The following is a 19318-nucleotide window of genomic DNA, read 5'->3' as shown; positions in this document are numbered from 1 at the left end:
TTATACATGTATATGTTGACTGTATATTCTGTATACATCAAAGTATTATTAATGAAATGTCTGCACAGAGTTGAACATTAAATAATACCAAAGACTCATCATGAGAGGTTTGCAGCCCCGTGTCTCACCCCATCCCCCTTCGATCTCCCTAAGCTCCCCCCCGCCCTGCACCCCAGCGCAATCACCTGTGTTTTTCCTTTGGTTGAGGCTGAGCAAGGAAACACACTTAGACTAGAGGCCAGCTATAATGAAGATAAGGTATTTAGGGTTTTGTTTTTTTTTTTAATTGAAGAATAATACCATACAGAAAAGTGAACAAATTCGTTGCTACAGATAAAATGTATTGTCACAAAGTGGACACACCCATATCATCACCCAAGTCAAGAAACGGAACATAACCAGCTTTGGGGACACCCTCCCCCCAACTCCCCTCCCTTCTCCCCAAAGGTAACCATTATCCTCACTATCATCATTCATGAGCTTTGCCTCCTTGAAATTTCTAAAAAATGGAACCACTCAGTATCTGACATAGTTATGTCTCACTTCTTTGACTTGACATTTTTGTGAGATTCACTCATGCTGCTGCATGCAGCTTTAATTGGTTAATTGTCATTTCTGTGGAGTTTTCAGTGACCACAATTTGTTTATGCATTTTATGGCTGATGGATATGTGGGTTGTTTCCACTGTTGGCTACTGCACAGAATGCTGCCGTAACATTTTTGTCTTCTGTTGCATATGGGCATGGATTTCTATCTATGAGTAGAATTGCTGTGTCATAGGACACATGTGGATCCAACTTTGGTAGATATCAATGGACTGTTTTTTAAAGTACACCAATTTACATTCTCACCAATAATATATGAGAGTTTCAACTGCTCCATATCCTTGTCAATACTTGATACTGTCAGTCCTCTTAACTTTAGCCATTCTGGGGGTGGTATTGCAGTGTTGTTTCAATTTGCACTTCCCTGATGACTAAAGGAGATTGACTATCTTTTCATCTGCTTTTGGACATTGGATATACTTTTGTGAAATTCTCAAGTCTCTTGTTCACTTGTCTTTTGTGTTGTCTTTTTCTTATTGATCTGTAGGAGGGTTTTCACATCTTGGCTATGAGAATCCTTTTCAGATACATGTATTCTTCCATACTCTCATTTGCCTATTTGTTCATTGATGGTCCTTTTTGGTGAATAGGTCTTAATCACATTAATTAATTAATTAGTCTCTTGATTTCAGTTGATCCACATCTTATTCCTGTACCTTCACTCTGTTTACTGCCTTATAGTTCTCCAATGCCTTTAAGTAGATTTAAAAAACAGTTTCTCCAGATCTTCTAGATGTCCCCTACAGAAGAATTGGGCAAAACTCCCTCAGGCAATCACCATGAATTTGTCTAGTTCCTTCTTCTGGCATTTTCATATTTCCAAATTCACACTCTGAGTGCTATTTCTTTCTTTTTTTTTTTTTTTTTAAAGGAATTCCTTTATTTTTATTTTTTATTTATTTATTTATTTATTTTTGGCTGTGTTGGGTCTTCGTTTCTATGCGAGGGTTTCTCCAGTTGTGGCAAGTGGGGGCCGCTCTTCATCGCGGTGTGCGGGCCTCTTACTATCGCGGCCTCTCTTGTTGCGGAGCACAAGCTCCAGACGCGCAGGCTCAGTAGTTGTGCCTCACGGGCCTAGTTGCTCTGCGGCATGTGGGATCTTCCCAGACCAGGGCTCGAACCTGTGTCGCCTGCATTGGCAGGCAGATTCTCAATCACTGCACCACCAGGGAAGCCCCTGAGTGCTATTTCTTGATTTAACATTCTAGACACTTTATATTGATTTTATATTGTGGTAGGTGAGCACTTATCTATCTTACACTTGTACTCCACATCCTTCTATCCTCGCAATATAGATATTTCATAATTTCAAGCTCTCAGCCACATTTACTTTACATTATATTAAGCTATCTAAATAGTATTCACCGCAGATTCATGGGGGCGGCAAGAGAATTTCAGAGTCAGTTATATTTGAGATGATGAGTGAGAATCTCTTTGAAGCTTTCCGCAGCCCCAATCAATATTGTAAAATTGCCAGAACAGTCTCAATTCCAAAGACAGCAAGCTCTCACCATTCTTACACCAAATAGTTCCTTCTATTTGGGAGTGACCCCCGAAGGACCATGCTGTATGGAATTTATCAATTTACTGAGGCCTGACTCTAAATTGCTGGGACCCCCCCCCCAGTACCCACATCTCAACGAGGCACTTCTAGTTTTTTCTGTTGCCATACATGCCAACAGTGAGACTTGGAAAAATAGCCTCAAAAAGAATTCCAACTGCTGAGCCTGGTGATGGAAGAGAAGACGAATGAAAAGAATTTAAGAAAGTTTTGGGTCTTTGCCAGAAAAGAGAGGTTTTAGAATAAATTAGAGTGGTGTGTTGAATTCTGTGGTGGCTGGGATTTATTATGTGAACAGGTCCTGCATCAGCTCTGTAAGGAAATGTCCAAAGGTGCTTTTTCAGTGTGTTTCATTTGTGTTTTCAAATAAGAGGATTAGAAAAGGCTGTGGGATAGACTCCTTTCAGAAGTCAAGAGTTACCTGTGTTGCAACTTACTGTTCCTATAAATACACGTGCACTTGTCATTTCACATGTCCGAGGTTTGGTTTGGAGAAAAGAGTCAAAGTGAAGGTCACCCATAGCAAGGGTGATGCTGGATGTAGAGTTACCTGCCTCCAAGCCCCCCAGCTCCTTCCTCCTGGGTCCTGTCCTTACAGGAGGTTCTGATGGGGAGATTTCATCAGTGTCTGCACTGCCCACGCTCCTGCAGCTTGGGGAGAACCATGGCTGATGAGCAGGTCAGGCAGGAAAGATCGCACTGAGACAAAGTGGCCTTGCTGCTCTCTTCTGAGTTTGTGATTGTAACTGTTACTGGCAGCAGTACTTTGTTGTTGGATTTTGTTTTACTGAATTTCTTAGTATGAGGTTCGTGAGGAACTCCTTCACTCTGTTTTCCTTTCCCATCCCTCCATCCCTCCATCCTAGCCCAACTCCTGACTGCTAGTCGAAGAGTTCTACTCATGCCCTATCATTTGAAATGAAGGTCAGTAGGTTTCTTAAAGCCTGTGATCTCCCACCGCTTCAGCACCCATGTGGATGTCCGGCTCTCCTGGCCCCTGCCCTGCATGTCCCAGGAGCATCTAATAGTAGCAGCTTTGACACCAGGGAGACTTTGCAATGTGCTTCATCCATTCACCAGGCATTTGTTAAGCATATACTATGGGCCAGGCAGCATACTGGGCTCAGGATACAAAGGTGACAAGACGAGGTCCCTGCCATCAGGGGTCACGGTCTAGGTAGACACTGCATATCCATACACACACTGGTACAACACAATGTTATATATCAGTGACAGAAATCTGTGGGGTCACAAGGAATGAGCAGTGGTGCTAGTAAATTCACCAGGCAGACGTGGGGTGTGGGGTGGGTATGGAGAAAAGGAATCCCAGGGGGAGGAAGAAGCACGGACAGGTGTAGATGGGAAAGTCTCACGTGGTCTGGAAACCATATGTGATCTGTTATGGCCAGTGAGGGTGGGACACGGAAGAAAGGACCTTTTCTCACGGAGCTTATAGTCCAGAGGGGTGGGTGGTCAGACAGGTTCACAACTCTCAGAGGAAGCAGGAAGTAGTAAGAGCTTGTTTTAAAAGAATGGATACAGCGCCAAAAGATTTCAAAAAAGGGAGACAGGATTTGGGTTGGAGGCATCCAAGGAGGCTTGGTGGGCTGGATTTTGAAGAGCATGTAGGATGGACTGCAGTGATGGGAGAACATTCCAGAAGGAAAGGACAGAGTGGGGGTTGTGTGTGTGTGCATAAGAACAAGGCTAATGGGTGCAAGCATTGTTCAAAGAATAAAGAACAATGGGAGCAGGACAAGCTCAGTCTTATGGATCAGAGGGGCCCCAAGAAGTTGGGATGACAACAGCTAGTGTGTGTGTGTGTGTGTGTGTGTGTGTGTGTGTGTGTGTGCTGGAGTTAGGACAGGGGGCGGGCACAGCGAGGGAAGTGAGTGACATGTGAAATACTGAGTCCCAAGCTGGATTGGATTTGGAGGAATCTGTTTGGGAAGCTGGGGGTAACTTTGGCACACCTTCCTTGGTTTAAATTTTCTTAATGCTTTTACAGAAAGACATTTCTATATTAAAATAAACATGAAAAAATACGAAATATATATAGGTTTCTTTTAAGATAAAAAAATACAACTTCTAAGAAATCACGACTGCCTCCAGAAGGCCGCTGGGTGTGGGTTCCCTCTCATGGCCATTAGGGTGACTAAGGATAAGATCGGAAATGTACAGGGAGCGAGGTCAAGATGGCGGACTGGGAGGACTCGGAATTCGCGTCTCCACACAACCAGGGCACCTACCAGGAACCTGTGGGGGACCACAGACACCTAAGGGGACGGGAGGAACCTCCAATGACCGGGTAGGCCGTGGGGCGTGGGGGGAGTGAAGGGGGAGGAGTAGTGGAGGCCAGATGGAACTGGTGACCCTGAGGGGCGGCTGGGGGAGGGGAAGGGATCCCACACCCGAAGGGGGAAATTGGGGAACCATTGGGAGGGCAGAGGAGCAAAAGGGAGCGTGGCCAGGTTTCCCCTGACCACGTGGACCCCCAGGAACCTGCTGAGATCCCAGGCCTGATCCTCTGCCCACCGAGGCCCCCTCCAGCCACGTGGGTCCTGAGGGAGTGGGAAGGAGGGAAGGGGGAGCAAAAGTAAAGGCCTGACCTCCAGGACCAGAATGGCTGGGGGAGGGAAGAAATCCCTACACCCAGAGGGACTCACCCACGGTTAGGGGTCCAGCTGCGATGGGGGAGACCCAGGGGGAGACCGTGTGGGAGGCATGCAGGAATGGAAGGGAAAGTGGCAGTGCTTTCCCTGTCCACTTGGGCACCGGGGAGCCTGTTGGGTTCCCGGGCCAATCCTCTGCCCTCGGAGCCTCCCTCCTGCTGTGCAGAACCCAAGCCCCGCCCTTACACCCCCACCCAGGGCCCCACCTCTACACTCAGAGACCCCCTCTGAGACCCCCTCCAACACGCTGGGCCTAAACCCCACCCACACACGCTCACCCAGGGCCCTACCTCCAAACTCTGGAATTCCACACTCCAGAGGGCCTCCCTTCCACGCTGCCTCTCCCCTTCTGGGCAGTCCTAAGCAGAGGCCCCACCCCACGCTTGAACATTGCCCCGCCTAGGTCCCACCCCCCAAGGCCTTTTCTGGCTGTATAGGTCTTGAGCCTAGACCCCGCCCCACACTCAAACGTCACCCCCCCACCCACTTAGGTCCCACCCCACCCTAAACCCCGCCCCTGCCTAAGTTCCACCCCCACAGCCAAGGCGTTTTTTTTTGGTTTTTTTCCTCTTTTTGACTGGGGTTCTGTTTTACCTTGTCGATTCATTGCTGTTGATTCTTTTATATTTTTATTTTTCCTAATAAATATTTTATTTTTCCATTTTATTTTATTCTTTTTACTTTGTTATTGTTCTCTCCTTTTGGCTTGTTCCCCACCCCACCCCCCTTTTATTTTTCCCTTTTTCTGTTGTGGTTTTATTTTACCTTGTTTCAATTATAGTTTTATTTTTCCTAATATATTTTTTATCTTTCTAATTTTATTTTGTTTTTTATTCTTTGATGTTGTACTGCTTCTTTCTTTCTTTTTTTTTTTTTAAACTGTGCCACAAAGCTTGTGGGATCTTGGTTCCCAGGCCAGAGGTCAGGCGCGAGCTCCTGTGGTGGGAGCTCCGAGTCCAAACCGCTGGACCAACAGAGAACCTCAGAGCCCAGGGAATATCAATTGGAGTGAGGCTGCCCAGAGGTCCTCATCTCAGCACCAAGACCCAGCTCTATCCAACTGCCTGCAAACTCCAGTGCTGTACGTCTCAGGTCAAACAACCAGTAAGACAGGAATACAGCACCACCCATAAAAACAAACAAACAAACAAATAAATAAAATGAAACAACAAAAAAATATGTTACAGATGACGGAGCAAGGTAAAAACCTACAAGACCAAATAAATGAAGATGAAATAGGCAACCTACCTGAAAAAGAATTCAGAGTAATGATAGTAAAGATGATCCAAAATCTCGGAAACAGAATGGAGAAAATACAAGAAACATTTAATAAGGATCTAGAAAAACTAAGGAGCAAGCAAACAGTGATGAACAACACAATTACTGAAATTAAAAATACTCTAGAAGGAATCAGTAGCAGAATAACTGAAGCAGAAGAATGGATAAGTGAGCTGGAAGATAAAACGGTGGAAATAACTGCCAGGGAGCAGAATAAAGAAAAAAGAATGAAAAGAATTGAGGACAGTCTCAGACACCTCTGGGACAACATTAAATGCACCAACATTTGAATTATAGGGGTCCCAGAAGAAGAAGAGAAAAAGAAAGTGTCTGAGAAAATATTTGAAGAGATTATAGTCAAAAACTTCCCTAACATGGGAAAGGAAATAGTCAATCAAGTCCAGGAAGCACAGAGAGTACCATATAGGATAAACCCAAAGAGAGACATGTCAGACACATGTTAATCAAACTATCAAAAATTAAATACAAAGAAAAAATATTAAAAGCAGCAAGGGAAAAACAACAAATAACATACAAAGGAATCCCCATAAGGTTAACAGCTGATCTTTCAGCCAAAACTCTGCAAGCCAGAAGGGAGTTGCAGGACATGTTTAAAGTGATGAAAGGGAAAAACCTACAACCAAGATTACTCTACCCAGCAAGGATCTCATTCAGATTCGATAGAGAAATTAAAACTTTTACAGACAAGCAAAAGCTAAGAGAACTCAGCACCACCAAACTAGCTTTACAACAAATGTTAAAGGAACTTCTCTAGGCAGGAAACACAAGAGAAGGAAAAGACCTACAATAACAAACCCAAAACAATTAAGAAAATGGTAATAGGAACATACATATCGATAATTACCTTAAATGTAAGTTGATTTAAATGCTCCAACCAAAAGACATAGGCTGGCTGCATGAATACAAAAACAAGACCCGTATATATGCTGTCTACAAGAGACCCACTTGAGACCTAGGGACACATACAGACTGAAAGTGAGGGAATGGAAAAAGATATTCCATGCAAATGGAAATCAAAAGAAAGCTGGAGTAGCAATTCTCATGTCAGACAAAATAGACATTAAAATAAAGACTAGTACAAGAGAAAAAGAAGGACACTACATAATGATCAAGGGATCAATCCAAGAAGAAGATATAACAATTGTAAACATTTATGCACCCAACATAGGAGCACCTCAATACAAAGGCAAATGCTAACAGCCATAAAAGCAGAAACCAACAGTAACACAGTCATAGTAGGGGACTTTAACACCCCACTTTCACTAATGGACAGATCATCCAAAATGAAAATAAACGAGGAAACACAAGCTTTAAATGATACATTAAACAAGATGGACTTAATTGATATTTATAGGACATTCCATCCAAAAACAACAGAATACACTTTCTTCTCAAGTGCTCATGGAACATTCTCCAGGATAGATCATATCTTGGGTCACAAATCAACCCTTGGTAAATTTAAGAAAATTGAAATCGTATCAAGTATCTTTTCAGACCACAATGCTATGAGACTAGATATCAATTACAGGGAAAAATGTGTAAAAAATACAAACACATGGAGGCTAAACAATACATTACTTAATAACCAAGAGATCACTGAAGAAATCAAAGAGGAAATCAAAAACTACCTAGAGACAAATGACAATGAAAACATGATGATCCAAAACCTATGGGATGCAGCAAAAGCAGTTCTAAGAGGGAAGTTTATAGCCATACAATCTTACCTTAAGAAACAAGAAACATCTCAAATAAACAACCTAACCTTACACCTAAAGCAATTAGAGGAAGAAGAACAAAAAACCCCCAAAGTTAGCAGAAGGAAAGAAATCATAAAGATCAGATCAGAAATAAATGAAAAAGAGATGAAGGAAACAATAGGAAAGATTAATAAAACTAAAAGTTGGTTCTTTGAGAAGATAAACAAAATTGATAAACCATTAGCCAGACTCATCAAGCAAAAAAGGGAGAAGACTCAAATCAACAGAATTAGAAATGAAAAAGGAGAAGTAACAACTGACACTGCAGAAATACAAAGTGTCATGAGAGATTACTACAAGCAACTATATGCCAATAAAACGGACAACCTGGAAGAACTGGACAAGTTCTTAGAAAAGTACAACCTTCCGAGACTGAACCAGGAAGAAATAGAAAATATACACAGACCAATCACAAGCACTGAAATTGAAACTGTGATTAAAAACCTTCCAACAAACAAAAGCCCAGGACCAGATGGCTTCACAGGTGAATTCTATCAAACATTTAGAGAAGAGCTAACACCCATCCTTCTCAAACTCTTCCAAAATATAGCAGAGGGAGGAACACTCCCAAACTCATTCCACGAGGCCACCATCACCCTGATACCAAAACCAGACAAAGATGTCACAAAGAAAGAAAACTACAGGCCAATATCACTGATGAACATAGATGCAAAAACCCTCAACAAAATACAAGCAAACAGAATCCAACAGCACATTAAAAGGATCATACACCATGATCAAGTGGGGTTTATGCCAGGAATGCAAGGATTCTTCAATATACGCAAATCAATCAATGTGATACACCATATTAACAAATTGAAGATAAAAACCATATGATCATCTCAATAGATGCAGAAAAAGCTTTTGACAAAATTCAACACCCATTTATTATAAAAACCCTCCAGAAAGTAGGCATAGAGGGAACTTACCTCAACATAATAAAGGCCATATATGACAAACCCACAGCCAATGTCATCCTGAATGGTGAAAAACTGAAACCATTTCCACTAAGATCAGGAACAAGACAAGGTTGCTCACTCTCACCACTATTATTCAACATAGTTTTGGAAGTTTTAGCCACGGCAATCAGAGAAGAAAAATAAATAAAAGGAATTCAAATCAGAAAAGAAGAAGTAAAGCTGTCACTGTTTGCAGATGACATGATACTATACATAGAGAATCCTAAAAATGCCAGCAGAGAACTACTAGAGCTAATCAATGAATTTAGTAAAGTAGCAGGATACAAAATTAATGCACAGAAATCTCTTGCATTCCTATACACTAATGATGAAAATTCTGAAAGAGAAATTAAGGAAACACTCCCATTTACCATTGCAACAAAAAGAATAAAATACCTAGGAATAAACCTACCTAAGGAGACAAAAGACCTGTATGTAGAAAACTATAAGACACTGATGAAAGAAATTAAAGATGATACCAACAGATGGAGAGATATACCATGTTCTTGGATTGGAGGAATCAACATTGTGAAAATGACTCTACTACCCAAAGCAATCTACAGATTCAATGCAATCCCTATCAAACTACCACTGGCATTTTTCTCAGAACTAGAACAAAAAAGTTCACAATTTGTATGGAAACACAAAAGACCCCAAATAGCCAAAGCAATTTTGAGAAAGAAAAACAGAGCTGGAGGAATCAGGCTCTCTGACTTCAGACTACTACAAAGCTACAGTAATCATGACAGTATGGTACTGGCACAAAAACAGAAATATAGATCAATGGAACAGGATAGAAAGCCCAGAGATAAACCCACGCACATATGGTCACCTTATTTTTGATAAAAGAGGCAAGAATATACAATGGAGAAAAGACAGCCTCTTCAATAAGTGGTGCTGGGAAAACCGGACAGCTACATGTAAAAGAATGAAATTAGAACACTCCCTAACACCATACACAAAAATAAACTCAAAATGGATTAAAGACCTAAATGTAAGGCCAGACACTATAAAACTCTTAGAGGAAAACATAGGCAGAACACTCTATGACATAAATCACAGCAAGGTCTTTTTTGGCCTACCTCCTAGAGAAATGGAAATAAAAACAAAAATAAACAAGTGGGACCTAATGAAACTTCAAAGCTTTTGCACAGCAAAGGAAACCATAAACAAGACAAAAAGACAAGCCTCAGAATGGGAGAAAATATTTGCAAATGAAGCAACTGACAACGGATTAATCTCCAAAATATACAAGCAGGTCATGCAGCTCAATATCAAAAAAACAAACAACCCAATCCAAAAATGGGCAGAAGACCTAAATAGACATTTCTCCAAAGAAGATATACGGATTGCCAACAAACACATGAAAAGATGCTCAACATCACTAATCATTAGAGAAATGCAAATCAAAACTACAATGAGGTATCACCTCACACCAGTCAGAACGGCCATCATCAAAAACTCTACAAACAATAAATGCTAGAGAGGGTGTAGAGAAAAGAGAAGCCTCTTGCACTGTTGGTGGGAATGTAAATTGATACAGCCACTATGGAGAACAGTATGGAGGCTCCTTAAAAAACTAAAAATAGAACTACCATATGACCCAGCAATCCCACTACTGGGCATATACCCTGAGAAAACCATAATTCAAAAAGAGTCATGTACCACAATGTTCATTGCAGCACTATGTACAATAGCCAGGACATGGAAGCAACCTAAGTGTCCATCAACAGATGAATGGATAAAGAAGATGTGGCACATATATACAATGGAATATTACTCAGCCATAAAAAGAAATGAAATTGAGTTATTTGTAGTGAGGTGGATGGCGCTAGAGTGTGTCATACAGAGTGAAGTACGTCAGAAAGAGAAAAACAAATACCGTATGCTAACACATATATATGGAATCTAAAAAAAAATGGTTCTGATGAGCCTAGAGCCAGGACAGGAATAAAGACACAGACGTAGAGAATGGACTTGAGGACGTGGGGAGGGGGAAGGGTAAGCTGGGACTAAGTGAGAGAGTAGCATGGACATATATACACTATCAAATGTAAAATAGATAGCCAGTGGGAAGCAGCTGCATAGCACAGGGAGATCAGCTCGGTGCTTTGCGACCACCTAGAGACGTGGGATAGGGAGGGTGGGAGGGAGGCGGAAGAGGGAGGGGATATGGGGATATACGTATGCATATAGCTGATTCACTTTGTTATACAGTAGAAACTAACACAACATTTTAAAGCAATTATACTCCAATAAAGATGTGAAAAAAAAAAAAAAAAAAAGAAAACCAAGGGATGAGATCGGAGATGCCCTGACATCCCTGGTTGATTTAACTTTCACGGCACCTCTGTGAGGTAGCGGCAATCACGCCTACAGATGAGAAAACAGGCCCAGCGAGGGTGTGTAACGTGCTCGAGGTCACACAGCTCATGAGCAGCAGAATCCGAACTCAAACCAGGTTCTTGGTCCAAGTACAAGTTCTTTCTGCAACAGACTGGGTGGTTGATAAATGAGATATGGGGGGACATAAAGCTGAAATAGGCTGTTGCTAAATCACGGAGGTTCTTGAAAGCCAGCCCAAAAGAAAGGTTGCAAGCCAAAAAGAATGTTCACGGCCCACTAGGGTTAGACCCAAAAGGTGAGAAGAAGAGGAGCAATATGGCCCCAAGAGATCTAGTTATTCTCATCCCAGCTTCTTTGGAGCCACCTCTTATCCCTGAGACTGAGGGTGACCTGCGCTGAGCAGTGGCATTGTTCCCATGGATATAGTAGGAAGCACACCTCTTTCTCTTTGTTTTCTACTTAATGTTGTTCTGCCAGGCACAGAGCCCTCAGAATCACCAAGGAGCCCCTTCTGGAACTGAACACTGGAGAAATGGTGTCGGCCACCTGTAACTTCTCCCAAGGTGCCCTTCCCACGACTAGGATATATCCCGTAGTCAGTCGATGCAACAGGAGAGAACCGTGTTACCGGATCTGAAAGGAAATCGATGGAGAGTGGGAACCGTTGCGGGCAGTTGCAATTTTCTAGATCTATTACTTTGCATTTGGAGATCAGTGAAACAAAACGTCGTGTTGCTATGAAAATCAAGAGGTTTATGTAGTTTTTATCGTAGGAAAACAACAACTTCATAAAGGACCCCAAATGGTAACTTAGTGGAAATAAAAGTGAAGAGTTGTTTGTGGCTTGAGAGAAGTGGAAAAGTGCTCCTTTGACTAGGAAATGGTGGTTACACTTTGCAGCTGAATGTCATTGTCTTTCTTCCTTTCCTTTTCTTTCTTTAGAATGCACTGAGAGAGTTTGTTGAGAAACCAGCCAACATCCTGGAGATCCTCAGGCCACCTCAAGTACTGCTGTTTCTGGACAAATCCTCTGATGGAGCGATGCTTCATCAGCTGGTACTGGGACAGGGACCCCACCACCACCATGATGAGGGCGCCACTGAGCTCAGCTAAGCACCTGCTCTGGGCGTAACTGAAGGCTTCGAGGCACCACCCGTCTCTAAGGAAGTGTCTGCTCACGAGACAGACAACCTTTCTGCTGTTCCACAGGGCATCCTGGATGTTGGTGATGTGGTTTTCCCCAGGCAAAAAGTCTCTCTCTTCAAAGCACAGGTTAAATCTGTTTTGGTTGCTGTACTGGGCATCCAGGTGTTTGATCAAAGCATTCTGCACCCATTCAAAGTCTTTGCTACTGAAGCACAAATAGGCATCGTATTTGTACGTCTCTGATTCTCTTCCCTCGATGGGGTCCTTGAACACCAGTCTCTGGGCTTTCTTATAACAGATGAAACAAAACCCCCGAAACTTCGTAACGATGAGGATGGCCACGAGGAACAGAGTCAAAGTGACAGTGAAGAAGATGAAAAGGGAAAACTTTAGGGACTTTAAAACTTCCTCTTCATCACAGTCTTCTGTGGAAAGAGAGTAGAGGGGAGCTCCAGCCATGGAGCTCGGGTACATGCAGTATATGTCTGCCGGAGAGCCAAATATTGTGACGTTGGTTTGATTGAGCCAACTGATAAAAGTGCTAAGTTCGCACTCACAGATGAACTTGTTATGAGTTATGTCCACGGCACTCAGCGATGCAAATAAATCAGGATCAGGAGAGACGAGCTGGTTTCCGGATAAATCCAGGACCTCTAAATTAGCAGGTAAGTCGCCAGGAAAAAGAACGGTCAGCCTGTTGTCCCTGAGGCTGAGTCCCCTCAGTGCAATCAGATGACGAAATACTCCTGGTGGAAGGAAATTCAGGTAGTTTTTATTCAAATACAGGACTCGGAGATGCGAAAGCCCCTTAAAAACATCCCAGCAGAACCCGGCTCCCCAGGCAAGCTGCAACATATTTTCTCCAAGGAAAAGCTCTTCTAAGCTGAGGTTCTCTGAAGGGGCATGGTCTTGGTTACAAAAGGAAAAGCGATTTTGATTTAAAATGAGAATCCGGAGATGAGGTACCTGGAGAAGGAAGTAGAGATTATCCAGATTTTCCAGCCTATTCTCTGATAAGGTGATGAAGTTAGCTGTAAGTGCGATGTTCGGCAAAGTAGCCAGTTTATTGCCACTCAAGAAGATATTAGGTATGCTCGGAAGAAAAGAAATAGTTTTAAGAGCATTATCCCGGAGATCCAAGGTGTTTAATTTCTCCAGGAATCTGAATGTTTGGTCCTGAATGATCCCGATGTGATTCTTTTGCAGATCAATATAGGCTACCTTAGGTAGTCCATAGAAATTAGAACTATACAATTCCCCCAGAAGGTTATGTGATATATTGAGAACTTGGAGGTTGTCGAGTCCATAAAATGCTTTGCCTGCAATATTGTTTATCTTGTTGTAGGCGAGGTTCAGAACCTTCAACTCCTTGAGTGTCTCAAAGAGTTGGAAGTTCAGGGAGAAGATAAACCCATGTGAAAGGTCCAGCTGTATCACTGAGCTTCTGGCCAGACCAGCAAAGGTGTGCTGGTCAGGATCTTTGATGTTATTGAAGCCAAACCCAGAACCCATCACGTGATGGGTAAGAACCAAAGAGAAAATCTGGCTTCCATTGATGGCATTGCTGAAGTTTCTTGTGACGTCCACTGCCCAGCCATTGCCAGAAATATCTAGGGTTTCCAGGACCATGTTTCTGAATGGGTTCAGACATTTCCCCCAGTCCACTGAGACCCTGTTGTACAGGTTATTACCAGCAAGGCTTAAAAAGGAGAGTGTTTTTCCCTGGAGGGGTTTGAGCTCGTGCTCACATACAGTGGTTATTTGGTTGAGGGAAAGATCGATGGACTTCAAGGAATTCAATTCCCCGAATGAAGGATGAAGGAAAAGACTCTGAATCTGATTTTTGGATAGGTCCAAGTGAGTCAAAGACCCCAAGTTTCTGAAATAGCCATCTTTTAATACAGCACTGGAGAGACCACAGTAAAACAGTCGAAGTTCGGAGAGATGGGGCAGTTCCTGAAAAGCATCTGGGTGCAAGAAGTCTATCTGACTTTTGCCCAGGTCCAAGATTCTGAGATTGGGCAGGTTTTGGAAGGCTGCTTTGTCAATGGTCAAGGGGGTAAACTGAGTCCCGAGCTCCAGCAGCTGCAGCTGCTCCAGGAAGGGGAAGGACGCGGTTGTAACTGTCCTGATGTAGTTGAAGCTGAGCAGGAGGCTCTTGGTGGTGCTGGGGACCTGGGGGACTTGGGTGAGATTGCAGAAACGATATAAGGCTCTCCAACCATCGAAGAAGCAGGAAGAAATTCCAAGCGCGGGACTGGCCATGACCACCATTCTTAAGAGAAGGTCCAGGTGGTCTCCCATGATCCTATGGAGAAGACGGGAGAGTGAAAACGCAGGAATCTAAGCTCAAGGCATTGTGCATGGGCTCTTAGGGCTTGGGGGATTCCTCTGTGATGTGGCTTTTCCTTAGACCCTTTGTTTCTCTGGATCCATGGCTGTAGCTGTTGGCAGATACTGTCTGGTGTAGACAGAGCTTTTCTCACTCTCTATCATTTATGTTGCATTTTTCTACATAGCAAGCACGGTTCTAAGTACTTTAGAAATACTTCATTTAACCTTTATGATAACTCTGCATTCATTCCTAAGTTTGTGCCTTCATTCATTCAAGATTTGCTGATGGAAGTTGGAGAAAACGGCAGGAGGAGATACATTTTAACTTCACCTCAGCCAGGGACCCCATTCCTAGCCCAAGGCAGGCTCAGCTGAGGAGTGGAAAATAAATCCACTGATTTTCTTCCCCCTCTAACCTGTCAAGGATACTAGGTCATCTCCATTCATCCATCCTTACTCCCTACACAGTGCGTCTCATAATATAAAAACTGGGTATGTCCTTTTCCACAAAGAGTCAGATTTCAACAGTTTAACAAAAATGTATTCAGCACCTCCTGCACGCCTGGCACTTGTGTGACCCCATGAGTGTACAACTAAACAGAAACCAGTCCCCTTGCCTAAGCCCAATGGGTGAATTGACTGTCTGAGTTGAGCATTTGCCTCACACACACAGCAGCAAAAGGCACTGAATGAGTGTGTCTGGTCATGTTCCCAGTGCTGTGCTGGGAGCTGTGAGGGGTACAGAGAAAGTGCACGAGAGTCCACCCCTCAGAGAGCTTCGCCTCTACCCATCTGCACGGCACCTCCACCTTGGTGCCTGCGAAGTATTCAACTTGCTCTACGTGTAATATCTGAAGGCCTCTGTTGCAAGGTAAGGAAAGACCTACATGGCTCAGAAGGCAGGAGAATGAGGGGGAAAGAAAAGACAGAAATAAGAAGAGGGCCCTGGTTTATAAAACCATCACTGGCACAGTTTCAATATCAGGGTAGACAACGTGAAGCAGTCATGGTACTAGAGGAGGCACCGGCCCTGGACCACTTGCCGGCTCTGAAGACGTTTCGCTGTGTTGGGGTAATTTGTGGTGGGGTTTCCATAGCACCTTTGAGGCTGTGACACACAATTTACAGCAAATCAGAAGTAGACATTGACTTCTGAGTTGACCCAAAATATCAGAAGCAGGCATTTACACATTAAGAGTAGGGCGGCATGGTATACTGATGTATACTGTCAGGTGAGATACAACTATTGCCATTTCATATCTGAAATTAAACAATTTCTTGTTGTTAGAAATTAAATATAACCTACTATTAAAAACAAACCAACAACCAGGCATTTAATAATCATTAGAAAAAACTCACTGAGAATGTTTATCACGGCTCTTAATTTCTCCACCATTTCCACCCAGAGGCTCAGGGTAACAACAGCAGGGTCACCTCTGTTCCCTGAAACGTCACCCACACTTCAGCAGGTCCTGTCAGTTTCACCTTCCAAGTCTACTCGGTTCAAGCCGCCATCTCTTGATGGGGCTAGACTTGGGACTTCTTACTGGTCTCTCTTATATCTGGGCTGACTCTCCATTTTCCAAACAGCAGCCAGCGTGTTCTTCTAGAAACATAACCCAGGTGATACCACGCCTCTCTGCACAGAGCCCTTCCTTCTCCTCCCACTGCTCTGGGAATAAAATCCTGCAAAGACTTCCTTCATCTGGCTCTTGCCTGTCTCTTCAGCATCCCCCTCCTCAATAACTTGTTCAATTAATATCTGCTGAGCATCTATGTGTCTGGCACTGTTTTAGGAAGAGGAGATACAGTGGTAAACACAATAGACCAAGCCCGCCCTTTTGCTCTCCAAAAATGCACATTTGCATCATATACCAAAACTTGCACCCGATTTCAGAGGGTTCACTGACCTCCTGAAGGCTACCCCTTTCAACCTCATGATGAGAACCCTTAGTCTACATATAACAACCACCACGTTTTATGTTCTAGAACGGGGCTTGGAAAACTTTTTCTGTAAAGGGCCAGATGGTAAATATTTTAGGCTTTGTAGTCCAAATACTGTAGCTTGCCAACCTCTGTTCTAGAAGAAAAGAGAAGAGAGACTTTGATTTCACAAACGAGGATTTTAAGTGACTGCAAGATAAATGTGCCCTAATATTGAACTGATATATGCAGGAAAGAACTAGCCTGGCCCCCACGCTGCTGACAGTTTTGCAGCTGTTGTTTTATCCAAACATCAGAATGAATTCTCATCTTATGTAATCTGACAGGAAAATCCCTGCAGAGACGTGGAAGTGAGAACACCGGTTCAGAATAACAGAGTTAAGATGTCTAGTTTCAATTCTGTCTTTTTACAGACCACTCAGGGCTGGCCTCGAAACGCCTACACTGTACTGGGCGGCTTGACCTTGAATTTGTAGTAATAACAGTTGAAAGAAAGCCCCAAACAATACATATTCAAGATACTGAATTTTCAAGTCCATAATAGGGAAGCTAAAATTAAACCATAAGGTAGATAAGGCCAGCTGAACAAACAGATTTTAAAGAAAATTATCTGGGCTTATGTCATATTACAAAGATATCGTGCAGACCTATTTTCTTATGAAATACAGCAAGGTGTGAAATAGCTACATCTTCATCTCTGAAGCAGACTTCTGTGGGTCAGGTGCCAGGACAGGTGAGCAGAGGAGCCAGGTGAGCTGAGCTGACAGGAGTCTGGAGGGGTTATTCATGGAGACAGAAGCTGGGAGGAGGGACCACCCACGCAGGGGTGTCCTGGAATGAGAGCCAGGAGCCAAAACGCGTTGAGATAAATATGAATGAGCACTGATACAGGGCAAATCTAATTCAAAGATGAGAACCAGGCCATGAAGTTGTTTCAGACCCGACCAGACCTCAGAAACATGAGCGACCAAGAGTGAAGTGTAGGCAGTGAGACAGGCCAGGTGGGCAGCAGCTGTGGACTTTGGGAACCCAAGAGAGAAGATCAAATGACCTAAAACCCCAAACCCTGAATGGGTTGAAGCCAGAGGGAGCAAGAGGGATGAGGGTGTGTGGAGTAAGGCCCCGAAGAAGAAGCCTGTGCTAGCCGGGGCCACTTGCTTCTTTCTCCCAAAGTGCAGGTCGCCGACAGCAGCTTCTGACCCTGCAGAGGAGGGCGCCATCTAGTGGTAGCTGGAGTGAGTTCTCTGAGGCAGCAGGTAGAGGAACCCGACAGCGCGCTCCTAAACCATTATTGAAAAGATGGTGAGTAGCGACAGGTACTTACACTGTTAGTTCTGCCATCAGGCGACACAGGCATTCCTTCCTAAAAATCACTCAGCTACGCAAAATCACACAACAAAACCACAGGGCTTCTGGGAAAAAAGAGGACGGCGTGTAGCACTCAAAACCTTCATCGGCGGCACCTAAAAAACCTAATAAAAATGGTAGCACCATTTTACACGTGTTAGGCGGTTAAGAAATACATACACACTACAGTAAATATTCCTTTACCTTGTAAAAGATCTGAGGGTTGCTGCCTCGGGAGCTACTGTGAGATGCTGGATGGAGGGGGTTATTTGGTATCAGGGGAAGTTGTACACGAGTTGGGGATGGGTGTTGACTCAAATCACAGGCAGAGCAAGGAGGTCACTGGCAGATTTTTGAGGTCTTTTTCTTCATCATATGTAGGTCGGTTCAGCTGGGTACAGTTTTCTTCATTTAAACTTAAGATATGGCACCTAAGCAAATGCAAATTTCATGTTCACTAATATGCTAATGTTGTTCCCTAATATATCAATAACGTCCCTAATATATCAGTATTGTTCCTTAATATGTCAATGTGTTGGAACAGATTCATTATTTCAGAACAAGCATTATAGCAGAACTGACTGTACTCTCATTCAAGGCTAACAGTTCCAATTAAGAGTAGAAAAAAAGGAGGTTCTATATATGAGTCTACCCTCTGTGCCTGTGTGATAGAGTTTGGAGAAGCCATGGGACTGGCTTGGGAATCATCCCTGGGGACCAGTGTGGACTCAGGTCCCAAAGGGCTCAGAGACTCGAGTGGATAGTGTCACCTCCAGCAGCTTCAGCTGGTTCCTGTTTCAACAGGAGACTGAACGGGAAGAGGAAGTTCTCAATCCTGGTGACACATTAACCACCGGGGAGCCTCGAGCCCGCTGAAGCCCAGGCTTCCAATAGACCAGTTAAATGAGACTCTTGGGGGGGGCCTCAGGGGTCTGTACTCTTAACAAGTATGCGAATTTTGTACACACCCACATTTTAGAATCACTGGTATAAACCAATGGTTCTCTAACTTGGCCATACATTAGAATCACTGGGGGACTTTAAAAATAATACAGGTACCTGGGTCCCATCTGAGAGGTGAGGTTGGTCTGGGGTGTGGCTAAGGCATCCTGAGTTGTTAAATCTCTCCAGGTGATTCCGATTTCTGAAGGTCGGCTCACACGGCTGCAATTCTGACTGTACCTTGGAACCACACAGGGTGCTTTAAAACTGCTGACTCCACAAATTAGACATAGAACTACCACAGGACCCCGCAATTCCACTTCTGGGCATATATATATACCCCAAAGAATTGAAAGCAGGAACTCAAACAGATATTTGCACACCACGTTCATAGCGGCATTATTCA

The 19318-nt window shown here is 43.5% G+C and overlaps 1 protein-coding gene and 1 long non-coding RNA gene across 2 annotated transcripts in view; both read right to left on the bottom strand.

Annotated features, from left to right (window-relative positions):
- Positions 1-19318, bottom strand: part of LOC137761617 (uncharacterized) — a 47773-nt gene that overhangs the window by 12275 nt on the left and 16180 nt on the right. The window lies entirely within an intron of this gene.
- Positions 11994-14649, bottom strand: TLR5 (toll like receptor 5). Its single transcript, XM_068538535.1, has one exon. The coding sequence runs from the start codon at positions 14647-14649 to the stop codon at positions 12073-12075; it is 2577 nt and encodes an 858-aa protein (XP_068394636.1). The 3' UTR covers positions 11994-12072.

This window comes from Eschrichtius robustus, chromosome 3 (genome assembly GCF_028021215.1).
Source record: "Eschrichtius robustus isolate mEscRob2 chromosome 3, mEscRob2.pri, whole genome shotgun sequence".
Classification (NCBI taxonomy): Eukaryota; Metazoa; Chordata; class Mammalia; order Artiodactyla; family Eschrichtiidae; genus Eschrichtius; species Eschrichtius robustus.
Note: the sequence above shows the minus strand (reverse complement) of the source record. Positions and strands in the feature narration are given on the sequence as shown.